This window comes from Taudactylus pleione, unplaced genomic scaffold (assembly GCF_031769625.1).
Source record: "Taudactylus pleione unplaced genomic scaffold, aTauple2 ptg000040l, whole genome shotgun sequence".
In the NCBI taxonomy this organism is placed as follows: domain Eukaryota; kingdom Metazoa; phylum Chordata; class Amphibia; order Anura; family Myobatrachidae; genus Taudactylus; species Taudactylus pleione.
In genome coordinates, this window is record NW_028284442.1 from 12,892,042 (window position 1) to 12,905,452 (window position 13,411).

Here is a 13,411-nt window from a genome sequence, read left to right on the forward strand (position 1 = left end):
TGAGTTTGGGAGCTGGAGACAGGGTCTTGTAGGTCTTCACATTTCATCTTTTATGAACACAGGATGCTCTCTGGACTAGACCATCTTTTCAACCAAAATGGGTCTAAATAAGGAAATTGAGATTGCGTCCTTATACCTGGTAAAGTCTCTAGAAGAACAGAGTTCTCTTCAGTCTTTGGACCTGGTCAGTGCTTGATGATCTATGTTCATAGGACCCACAATGTGGAAAAATTACCATTTAGTCCTCTCTGATCTCCACAAGAAAAGTTGTCTGGCATTAAATAAAATTATACAAAAGCTAGGTGGATTACTTTGTTGATCTGTCAGGTTTACACTGGTGCAGGGCAACCTGTTCCAGAAAATGTGACAAATTCTTCTCAATCTGTAAGAGTTTCTTGGGTGGCGAAACGTGGGACTCTGTTAAGCTACTGTGGCTGACAGCCACCTTATCTTAGGCCCATATATTCACTAAGTTTCAAAGATTTCAAAATTTTTGCATCCAAATGTTAGTTTTGGACAGAATGTGCAGCACAATGCAACTTCTGTGCATACCCAACTCTAGGGACAGCTTTGAGACATACTATCGGTATTTTAAAGAGAATATCTAATTATTTATACTTACATCAATATCTTTTCATCTAGTACATTTGGCGATACTGGATGCCTAGCCCTTCTACTATGTTGTTCGCTTGGCTAAAATGTACCGTTAAAGCAGAGGTTTGTTGTTAGAGAACAGTGTTTTTCCCTCTCTCTCTTTCACTCTGCTTTATTCTGGCCTTCGATGGTGTGGTTTTAAGATAATGGAGATGTCCCAGCAGGCTGTGGGGTTATAGAGGGTGATAATTTAAGTATAAATTTAAGTGCTTAGACTGCAGTTGAGCACCTCTATACCACAGTGTTCCCCAATGGACTCAAAGAAAAGGATTTAAAGCAAGTATAAAAATTGTGTTTTATTATATTGGCAAGAGGTGGCAGCACAGAGCAGGCACAATATACTGGTCATTGTGACTGCGCTATATGAAACTGCTCCAAGTATATAACACTGCTAACAATGATCTCAGATAAAATGTTTCAAAATGCTAATGTGCTTGACTTATCCCATTTTTTTTCCTTTAACAAAACACATTTTATATTGAAAAATTGATGTCGGCGAACACTAAGCCCCGACTCATAAGTATCACATACAGACTAACATTTTTTGAGATAAACTGAGACCTTTCTTACCCAAACGTTCCCGGAGATCTTCATTTTCATCAAGAATATCATTCACCTTCAGTTCTAGTTTGTTTATATCCATGGTCAGTGCCTCAATTTCACGATCTCTTATATTTAGATGTGTCTTTAGATCCTTAACTTCAGCAACTGCTTCCTCAAGGCCATAAATCCCCTTTAGGTGAACATAAACTGATCTTATTGAATGAAAATGTAATCAATACAGACTACAATAGACTTACAAACCAACATATAATGTATATTAGTATGCAATTGTTTTTTTACCAGTCTCCAGGACTTAATACAGTATTTTTTATTTTTAAAATTTTTTGCTACGCTTGATTTAAAAAAAAAATAAAGAGGAAAAAACCCCCGCTGAAGAAAACTAGTAGCAGCTTCCATGCACTGTTAATCAATGCAATCATAGAAAGAGAAGAGGTTTCTTTTTTGTATAGGCTACAGTATGTGTATACCATGTGTGTTACTGTTGATTTATGGAGGAAAAAAAGTTTAAAAACAAAAAGCTAATGAAAAACACCATACCGTTTCATAATCCCTCATTCTTCTAAGCGCGTCAATGAGATCTTTGTCTTTTTGCCTGGCATCATTCTCTGCCAATTCCGCAACACGTTCTGCTTCTCTCAGTCTTTGCTCCATGAGCTGCAACAATGCTTGAAGTTCTCCAGACTGATTTTTCTGCGAGTCACCTAAGGAGAAACACTGTAAATAATAACCACTGCTCACCATCTTCTGTCCTACACGCCAAACCACCAACTTCGACCGACTCAAGAAGCTCCAAAAACGATGAGCGCAAGAGCTCACATACATAAATATTGAAAACAAAAAGAGTGTTCTAAGAGCTTCCCTGCATCATAGTGTACAATGTTCTTCATGGGCTTTTTCATTTGTATGTACCCAGAATTAATGTTTTTGTGAATGAACACTGAAATTGATTCCTCTTACATTTATTTTCCTTTTAAGGGTTAATGCACATTTACCAGGCTTTATGAATAGTGTGATATTAATGCCCAATCTGTACAAGACCTATAAATTGTCATTATCTGGTCAGTACCTAGAGACCAATAAACTTGTATTGCAAAGTTTCTATTCATAAAGAGCACACGTATGACTAGTATGCGTCTGTTCACACAACTTTATTACTTAAATACAAATTGAGTGACCAATTTTACAACACACAGAATACAATTTTAAATGTTGAACAATCTGTTCTGATATTGATCATCAAATACCTTCCAAATTAACCAAATTTATTGATAAATTTGTTCAATTAGATTTTCTGTTTTTCAATTATTTCAAAGTAGATTACAAGATTAATTAATATTTTAGGTTACTCTTCTATCCTTGTAACTAAATTTATAGTCTTACATAGTTGTGATGCTTCTTCATAGTGAACATACTGTAGCTTGTGAATTTCCATTTTATTTATTCATTGCATGGTGATTCAAGTAAAATTCATGGATAAAACAATGGTGGTCTTCTGTGGCCCAATATGCACGGGAGAACTGATGTAAAGTAGCACAACTCCATTCCAAAAGTTGTGCTTCTTTAAGCACTCTTTCAATCTGAGGGCTAATACACCTACTCTTATACTGACAAATTAGAGTAGTTATGACTTAGTATATCGCCAGGACAGAGAATAGCACATTATGCAGCTGGATTTGGAAGCTGAAATAGATTGCTTATCTCGGCCACTGGAAATCTGGATTAGCAGTTATATTGGATAGACAATTTCTATAATGAAATAGCTCACAGACTAATGAGAAAGAAAGTTGATCCTCTCTTATCTGCAACCTCAAATCCACACAAGTGAGGGGCAAACACATACACTGTTAGAATTAGATCCAAGATTGTCAAAAGGTTAGGAAATTCAGGTAATTCAATTTCTGTTTGAATAATTGCAAGAACCACATTTTTATTGGTTTATACACAAGCTTTTTGGGATATTTCTTTTGCCATGGCCAAAGTCTAAAAACCACTACCATATTTCCTGGTGTAAATGCTGCACCCCAGGAAAAAAGGAAAAAGAAACAACAACAAAAACCCTATTGTAGATGCTGTACCCCTTCATAATCAGCAACCCCAAATAAACACGGCTATGGGTGGATAGTAAAGTGGAACACAAGACAGAGGAGACTGTAAGCAGGAGCACAGGGCAGAGGTGAAAATCCACTGTAAATGATGCACTTATGTAAATGCCACAGAAGTCCACCAAATCCACCAAACCTCATAATATCGACTGTCTTCTATTACTTTCAAAAACTTTTAAATGCATCCTATTGAATGCAACTCCTGTTGCAAAACACACAACCTACGAGCATGACATCTTCCTCTCAAACAAACTCCACCTTCAGGAGATACCAGAAACATGGGACACAATCAACCAAGGACTTACCTGCAGCCCATTTACACAAAGGCCTAGATATATCAGTCCCACTTCAAGGCCTAGAAGCAGATAAGGAGGTGGGGTAGGGCACCTCTTTTCAACACAATACTATGCATACAAAGTTCTAGCAACTGATCTATCCCTCACATTCCCATGTTGCGAAGTACTTAGAGGACATACTATAAAGATTCTCAACACTGTCTCATTAAGTGTTGCTGTGATCTATAATCCTGCTGAACCATTCCATCAATTCCTTCTCTGCCAGGTTACCTCATTTTTGTTTTATCCTCCGACACAACAAACATCATAATGGAGATTTCAACATCCCAATTGATTATCCACATTCTCCTTGTGCCTCCAAACTGTAATTTCAACTAACCACCGCCCTTGACCTATCTCAGTAGCATGGACTTTTACAGATGTATCCTTAAACATCTTTACTGCATTTGTACCAAAAAGCCCTCTTGGCGCGACAGGTCCTGTGAGACTCTGCTAGAGCCGGGCGTCTTTTTTTGCATCTTTTTTCGATGAAAATGCATTTAAGCCACAATGCGAAGCTGCTAGGTTGCACCAGCAGACTGTGCTGATTAATTCTAAATGCAACATTTGTGGATGTGTGCAACTGAGTCTCTGTATAGGAAGTGCTACAATGTAGTGGCCGCAGCTTTTTCATTCCAAGTTTTGTTGTGCTTCATATACAGAATCAGGTGCACACAGATATGGCTAGACCAAAATATTATTGACATTACTATGTGGCATTTTACCTCATATGAGCTTCCAAACCACAAAATTACAGTTGGTTTCTGTTGCAACTTGGTAGGCGCTCCATTTTTTAGAATCAGTTTGCGAGAAGGAATCCCTGAAGAGTTGAGGAGTTCCACAAGATAGTTTATCAAGTCTGCTCTATTTGTTGTGCTGTAATGTGACTGTAGGTAATCCTCCCGCCGGGAAAATAGCATAGCAGGCACAACTTGATGGTCATAGCAGTATCGTTATAGATCAGGCTAAACCCATTAAACAACACACTAATCCACACTGGTTTCTATATACTAAGGGGTAAATTTACTAAGAATCGAGTTTTGTCGAGATGAAAATCTCGTGTGAGTTTAGGCATGTTTTTCATCTCGCAAATTTACTAAAGGCAAAGTCGGGTGAGTTTCAGAGAGATTCCTCTCATCTCACTCGCAAAACTCGGGCGAGCTAGCAAACTCGAATCTTATCACCATCGGCCAAAATCTGAAGTATTTTTCACCATTGAGCCCTGAATGCCCCGCATGCTGGTACTTGTGGTTCTCCAAGCACCAGCATGCGGGGGAGGCTTGCTGGGACCTGTAGTTCCACTGTACAGACAATATGAAATATTGTAATTTTTACACAATACACATACACTATCAATCCGCCACCCACCGCCCATGGGTGACAGGGATAGCCCCGGGCTATCAGCCTAGGCCAGGGGTGCCCTGGAGAGGGTGACCCCTTTATTGGGGGGGTCCCCAACTCCCCAGGGATCCCTGGCTTGGACTGACTAGCGGTCAGGGCTAATGCTGCTGCTGGGGGGCCTGGTGAAAGGGCTCCCGTGGCTGTGGCATCACCCCCCCCCCTAGAAAGGGTCCAGAGCTGGTTTTAAATATATGGTGAACCTCATGCAAAAAATTTTGCCATATATCTAAAACCAGCTCTGGCCCTGATGCCTGGTGCTGGTTCTTAATTTACAGTGGAACCACACACATTTTTTCCCTCTAAATTTAAGAACCAGGACAGGCTGACAAGTCCAGGGTAGGTTAGTCTTTCTGGGGGGAACATCACGTCATTTAAAAAAATAAATAAATAAATAACCCTTTTTTACAGGTCTAACACACAAGCAGCAAGCACATAGTTCACTGATATGTGCAGACTGCTAGCTCTGGAGAGATTTGCAGAGAAAAGACACTGCAATCTTGGGTTAGTTATCTCATCTTCACTTGCAACTCGGGGGATAAATCTCGATTTGCTTCACCATCGAAAAACTCACTTTCAGCTAAACTCACTTCTTAGTAAATTTGCAAAACCAAAAATAAAACTCACCCGAGTTTTGGTGATGCAAATCGAGTTTTAGAAAAACACAACTCGACCAAACTCGATTTTTAGTAAATTTACCCCTAAGACTTCCTAAGAGTTAGGAATGTCCTCCCATGACCTCAATCCAGAGTCCCTAAAACTGTATTGAAGAGGATTGGTGTATCTGTAACACAAGGCTTGAGCGGCAGCAATGAGAATTAGTAGGCTGAGACACTATTCATCAGTATTACTAGTAAAGTGCTACAATCATTTTACAACGTAATATGACAAATGTGAAAGTCAAAGCTTAACATACAATTTGCTATAATAAAATTACCTATATTTGCTTGCAATTGCCGTTTTAGATCTTCAATATGAATAGAATGTGAATCCATTTCCTTTGTGTGCTGTTCCAACTGCTCAGTCAGCATTTTGATGTGACTGTCTCGTTCCTGCACGCCCTAAAATACATTATAACAAACATATATAAAAAATTCATACAATTCTGATTCCACGGTTTTTACTAACTGTACTTTGGACATTACCTGCTGAAGTGCTAGAACATTGCTCTTGTCTGCATCCAACTGAGCAACTTTCAGCTTCTCCCTTAGGTTGTGCACCATCTGTTGATACTCCATAATCTCTTCATCTTTAGATGCCAAGATCCTCTGCAAGACAGTAATGGGTGTTTTGCTGATAAAAACACTGCCCTTTTACATTTCAGGCTTAAACACACCAGGAACCATTGACTTTTGCAAGCCGCCATTTAGTTAAACCCCAAATAATCAATATCATAAAAGCCAAAAACACTACCGAATCAATACCAGATTCCATACCTTCCATTCTTCCACTTTTACATTTACAGCTACCATGACCGGATCATCTTCCTCATTCTTGGACTTTAACTGCTCTGTTAGCTCTACAACCTATAAAATATGTAACAGACTGCTTTAGAACAAGAGCAGCATATTTAACGAAACAATAAATAAAATTAAACATACAAGAGATATTAGTACACAGTACAAAATGAGAAAGTATACTCAGCTTGGTAGTTACCACCAGAACAGTGAATGAATAATGCAGAATAAAAGTATTTCAACCACAAGATTTGAGAACAGTTTAGGCCAAAATCATTACGTGTAAATTACATGAATTAGGGCCGATGTTCACTTAGTTGAGTGATTATTTCCGACTGCGCTTGCGCACAAACTTCTGCAAACCCCTACAGCGCAGGCGTTGCACAGAGTGTACGCTCAAAGGTTCTGTTGCCGTTGGGTCAGACGGTATCGGAAATGTGGCGGAAAAATGCTGGATGTTTCGGGGTGATGATTGGGTGGTGACGAGTAGTGCACTCAAAAAAAGATCTGGTCAGTGGGTGTATTATGGTCATGGGCTTGTCAGTGAAAGCAGCTGAGTTCACAGACACAAGCACAGGAGGCCGTGGTTAGACAAAGAAACTGCACCTGCCATAGGGCTGGTGCACGTTTTGATGGTGCAACATGTGGTGGCATATAAGGACTCACCTATCTGTAATACAGCATGAAAGGACGCTAAAAACGGGCATCTCAGACCTTGCTCATTCAGCCACAAGGGAAGGAGTTTGTAGCAGCATTTGTATAAACTTACAGACGGGCGACTGCAAATAGGTGTTGCTATGTGCACTTTTGCGTGTGACTCAGAATCAGCCCTTTAGTGCTCATCTCAACAACTGTTTTTTTAAGCTATGATCCATACAGAATTCAAACTCATGAAATTCACTGGTGAAAATAGTGAATCCATAGATTTCTGTGCCGCACCACCTCCCAGTCCATACAGACAACAATAGTATACTCAGCTTGGTAGTTACCGCCAGAAAATGGTGTTTTACATTTTTCACGGCAACCAAGTCATGTGTCGCTTATATCTGTATGGATAGCAGGGGTGGTGTGTCATCAATGGATATCCATTCTGCACTATTCTCTTGGGGATAACGGTGGCTTTTTTTGGTTAGGAACACAACTTCAGAAAGATTCCTTTTATACATATGGATGATACATTGATGAAGCATAAACACCATGCGTTGGTATATAACTGAAGACATAAGTGAGTGTGAAGGTGAAAAAAGGATCATACTTGTATACTATAGCTCAAGAAAGTGAATTACAGATATATACTGTACATACGTAATGACACTTCAAATGTAATGAGTTGATGTAATTTAAACAGCAAACAAAAACACAATTAAGATGGCTGAAAATGTGCACAATGCACCTGAAGTCTGTAGTGCTCTCTCTCCTTCCTAAGCTGGTCCATATTGGTGTCACTTTGCTGCACAATTAGCTTCATTTTGCTGTACTCGTCAGTCATTTTCTCCATTTCCTGCACAGATTCTTCCAGGTTTTTTGTCATTTCCTGGTTCTGGACTTCCAGCCTCTCATTAGATTCATTCAAGCTCTGTATTGTTAATGACATGTGATATTTTATATTCAGGGCAGGTCAAGATTATTAATGGATTTCAGAAATTGAGATTTGTCTGTGTTTTTAATGTGCATCAAGGGTAACACTACCTATCAAGCTGACAGAATAATTGCTGCAGCTGGGGTAGAGGATATTGATCATAGATAACCAAGGCTGACATACCTGAATTTCATCAAGGTATTGTACAAGCTCCATGTTCTTTTTTGAAATGAGAGTTTTGTAGTCTTGTTCGTCTCCACGGGACATAAGAGATTCTCTCTGGGAGTCAATCTGCCTCTGGTAGTCTATAACATCTTGTCGTAGTTGTTCATTCTGTTTGTCAGAAGTTAATAAAGGTCATTAGCTCACAAAAAAACAATCAATTTATACATTCTACTCTGGTACTAAGCTCTGAGACACTTTTTACACAAGAGCAATGTTCCTCACCTTTTTCTTAAGTAGTTTTATCTCCAAAATTAAGTAGAGATGGAAGGAAAAGCAACATACAAGAGTTAGACATAAGGAAATTATAACCAAAGAATGAATGGGAAAAAAAAAAAGCAGAAAAACTAAACAGAGTAAAAAATAAAAACCAAATTAAAAAGGAAAGATTGAATAAAATAGGCAAATAAGCAAGAACACCTCTAGTGTTGCACACAATTGCACAAAATGAGGTCTAGACAACTAAAATGGCCTGTCCACATTTGGATAACTACATAAAAATTAAACCTTCACTTTATGTATAGTGAACAGGAGACCACCAATAGCTCTTGATAAAGGGATCTATGTATGTACTAAGTCTTGGAGAGAGATAAAGTGGACAAAAACAAAGTACCAACCAATCAGCTCCTTTCATTTTTCAAACACAGCCTGCAACATGACAATTAGAGCAGACTGGTTGGTACTTTATTACCGTTCACTTTATCTCTTTCCAAGGCTTAGTGCATAGACACTACAATTCTATAGAAGCTATTTCCATAAAACTATATTTTAGAACAATGGACGCCCTGCAATGCACTCATTTTCCCTGCTGAATTGCCATTTGAAATTTAAGCTCTATTCAGCAACTTCAGAAAAGAGTGTTGCCGGCAAGAAAACTAGGTGATTAGGAAAGAACATTATATATGCACAGTATGTTGTGTAACACATCCAACTTATTTCCTTTATAAATATAGAAATTAGATCCTAATGCTGGGTACACACTACACGATGTGTGTACCCAGCGACGGGACGGCGCGATGGAGCGATACATTGCGCAATCTATACATACTGCACAATGTATTTAGCAGCATGACGTCGTTCATTGCATCGTCCCATCTGATGTGCAGCACAGGAGATGGGACGGATGCTATGAACGACCCGCGGGCACGTGCAATCGGGGGTACACACTACGCAATACGGTCAATATATTATTCCCATCTACGTCAGAAATATATAACGTGCAATGGATCGCTTTGTGCGTACCGAGCTTTACAATGGTGGAGTATACCTAGGAGCTGCAGCCTCCCCAGTAAAAGCCACCACCCGCTGGGACTACCTAGTAGTGGCAGTGACTTCCCATTGGACGTGTCCCTTGCTAATCATAGCTGACCAGGGGGAGGTGTTTTCTCTCCATGGGACTGCCAGTCCAGACTGCAATAGCAGAGAGCGCATCCCATGGGAAGCCACTCCCCAGCAGCCCTTACCAGCTTCTAGGGTTTACGACCGATACAGTCCCTTGAAGCTGGTCAGTCTGCTAATTTGTGAGCAAGCGCGGGATTGAGATCCTGCGCATAATTACAGACCCACCAGCCAGACAGGTAAGGAGTCGCTGCTGGATACTTGGTTTTAAATCAGCAACTTCTTACATATTTCAACTGCCACAGTGCACATGAACAAAGCACTAAATTCTTTGCTAGCAATAGACCACAAGAGTCTAAAATAAAACTACTAGTAAAATAGGATAGTCATTTTCATACTGATCTGATATCTTGAGAAAATGGTAGTATAAGATTATTTTTGCAGCCATTTACAAAAACCCTTGGTTAGCGTTGTTGAGCTTTGCCACTACTGTATATAAATAGCTAAAGCTTTATTTACCATCATTTCTGAAAATGTTCCCATAATTACACATTAGAGAACTAGTCAGTCTCTCTTCCAGGTAATCAAATAAAGGAACTATAGCGCTATAAACTAATTAATAACTGAGCTGTGGAAAGAAATTTATTTATATATATATATATATATATATATATATATATAATTTCCTACTTAGTATGAAAATAAATCCAAGACAATAACAAAAAAAATACCAACCTCTCGTCTTAACTTGCTGTTTTCATTATCAGCCTCTTCATTTCGAAGTGCGAGCTAAAAGGATAAAGTGCATTGTACATGACTTTAATATGACAGCAATTCAACATAATGCAGAAATTTTCATGTTAAAGCAAAAACAGATTTTACAATATGTACTGTAACTCTGTTGTGCCTTAAGTGTCTTAAATGAATACATGGTTTTATATTTTATAGTGGACCCAGCTACAAATACAGGTATGTATACTGAACTGGAGAAACATGGGGTTACAGAAGGAATGAGCTTTGTTTTCAAGATAACCCAGCTCCAGCCCCCTCAACACAATCCCATGGCAGCAGTGTCCCCCAGATAGGATGAAGGTGAGATTACAGTAGATTACATGGAGAAGACAATTATGGACTAAAAACCTGTGTAATATTCCTTACGTATAAACATTAAAGTAATGTATTACCCATAAGGCAAAACTATTTTTAAAAAGCCACTGGCCATAAACCATTCACTCAACCATCCTCTTCCTAACTTCATCAATTAAATACTATCTACCTTTAAAACATTCACTATATTTTAAATGTTGGGTCATCGTTCCCAATAGCAATATTGATATGACAATAAATTGTTGCACTTTAGTTTAGATATACTATATTTGCCCTGATGATCTCCAACTTTCTGCTCATATGTCTGTAATGTATATCATACTGTCGAAACCCATCATGTAGATCACAGTTCTGCTGCAAGTTCATTTGGAGCATCTATCATAGTTTGAAGTCAATGCATTTTGCATTATTATCACTGTGAACAATTTGAATTCCTTAATCTATATTTTATATAATTTTTCAGGACATATAGGGTTTCCTTTTGATAGACTATTGAAGTAGACATTTTTATTAAAAAAGACAAGTTGCAATGATTAAAGTCATACACTTTTTCCCATAAGTTATATATAAATGTATTATTTAATTAGCATTTACTTTTCATTAGTTTTTTGTATTATTAAACTAGATCCAAATGCCTCAAACAGCAAACTATTAGATACATGTCACTAGGGCTAGTAATGCCATGCAAAGGAAACTTTATTCAGTTATACCAGGCCCAGCTACTTGGAACACATAATGCACCATGTGACAAGGGGACATCATCTAGGCTTCCCACTGTAACGTAACACAACATTGGTGCATCTGAATTATACAACAGCATTAAGTGAAATTCTGGCGAAGGAAAAAAATTGCTCCCGCATTTGCAAACCTAATTTAACATCTGTAAATTTAAATCTATAGTGTGGTTTGGTACCATCAAATATAAGGAATATAAAATACATAATACAATAGGGGTTATTTATGTAAAATTCAATTAATCCATTAGAAACAACAATCAACCCTCCTGCTTATAATGTGTATTATAGGAGATGTTTTTATATTCAATATGCATGTAGTGATAAGGATTATGCAACAACTTCCTTGCTATGTAACTAAAACTACATAAATTAGTTGTAGTGACAAAAGTCCATATTAAATAAGTACTAAGTATAATTAGTGTAACAGGGTAATACATTTTGGTGTGTAATTACATATTACAAAATCTCATCAATTATTAAAAGTAGACAAAATGTTGGTAAAGCCACTAATACCACTTTTACACCTAAATTCCGGCTCTGACCCGAAGTTAGAACAGGGTTCCAATCCGGATCAGACCCGGAATTTAGCTGGCGCCGACCCAGGACATTCCCGAGTCGGTGCCGTTCACACTGCAGGGTCTCACGGGTTACTCCCATGTTAAACCCTGCAAGTTACCTGGGTTGGATTGCTGGGTCACTCAACCCGGCGATCCAACCCTCTCCCCTTTTACGCCAAGGAGCTACACGGGTTAACCCTGCAATAACCCGGGTTTTAGCTCCGGTGTAAAAGGTGTATAAGGGGTCCATCCAATTAGGTGCGAATTGCGAGTTGCTATTTTCTCTTCAAATTTGCATACCAAATTCATTTTGCAATCCAATTAGCAACTCGCACTGAACCAGTCTGACTGAATTCACATCTTTCCATTTGCACCCCTGAGGGCGAACGATGGAAAGGAAAATGTTTATTTTAAGGTTAAAATGTCGGGACACTGTGCTGAACCCCTTGGACACCTCCCCTATTGACTAGGCAATTGGAAGTTTCCAATTTGCTTAATTAGTTCAATAATTACATGTCTTTTTGGGGGTAAAAAAAAAATTGTCCTCAAGTTACCCCAAAATCAACTTTTTCGTTAGTTTAAGCACCCCAAATTGAATTACAATATTTTTTACTTGAAAACTAATTGGGTTTTTTTGTAATTTTTTGTTTACATTTTTCAAGGTGCCCTCAAAGTACCCAAAGTCACCTTTTTTCCTACTTTTTCTTGCATTTTTAGTTTAATTTGTTTCATTTTCTTGCATTTAAAATTGTAAAAAAAATAAATAAATCACAAACCAGCCATTAGACACCATTTAAAAACCTACAGTAGCTTCCTAATGCCCACAGACAACCTTCTACATGGTCCTGCTAACAAAATTATCCATTTTGGGGGTCCACGATGGTTTCCCCACTTTTTCATGCACTTCTCTCAAATCTCATTTGGCAGTCAGTTCTCACCCCTCCGCTGCGGGTAGTGCGAATAGGCATTTTTAATTGGATTAGAGAATTCTCTGGAGCGCGCTTCGATGCAAAGTCTGCGAGTTTCAGGAAACAAACTGACTACTGGCAATTCACACCTAATTGGATTGATCCCTAAGCTTTTTCAAGAATTGTATGAAATACTGTCCGCTGAAGCCATTAGCACTGAAACAGCAGTAGTGTGAGACTATTACAATGTCTGCAATAAATATTCCACTAAGAACTATGTCAATATCCAAAACAATAGTTTATCGCTGGTGTGTGTTTAGATATAATAGGAATCACTGATGTGGATTAGGTATTTTAAATACCACAACAGTTATTTATCTGGTTGACAGACTAGCCCAGAAAAGAAGCTCCAATTGCTTTTAGGAAGACCATTGTCCAATACTTGTAACATGG

At 38.4% G+C, this 13,411-nt stretch overlaps 1 protein-coding gene across 1 annotated transcript in view; it reads right to left on the minus strand.

Moving 5' to 3' along the window:
- Positions 1 to 13,411, minus strand: part of CEP290 (centrosomal protein 290) — a 186,737-nt gene that overhangs the window by 149,500 nt on the left and 23,826 nt on the right. Inside the window, exons 7-14 of the mRNA XM_088454395.1 lie at positions 10,385 to 10,438; positions 8,273 to 8,422; positions 7,904 to 8,086; positions 6,490 to 6,579; positions 6,199 to 6,321; positions 5,991 to 6,114; positions 1,756 to 1,919; positions 1,225 to 1,387 (exon numbers count right to left, since the gene is read on the minus strand). Coding sequence (XP_088310521.1) covers positions 1,225 to 1,387; positions 1,756 to 1,919; positions 5,991 to 6,114; positions 6,199 to 6,321; positions 6,490 to 6,579; positions 7,904 to 8,086; positions 8,273 to 8,422; positions 10,385 to 10,438 — 1,051 coding nt within the window. The remainder of the gene's footprint in view (positions 1 to 1,224; positions 1,388 to 1,755; positions 1,920 to 5,990; positions 6,115 to 6,198; positions 6,322 to 6,489; positions 6,580 to 7,903; positions 8,087 to 8,272; positions 8,423 to 10,384; positions 10,439 to 13,411) is intronic.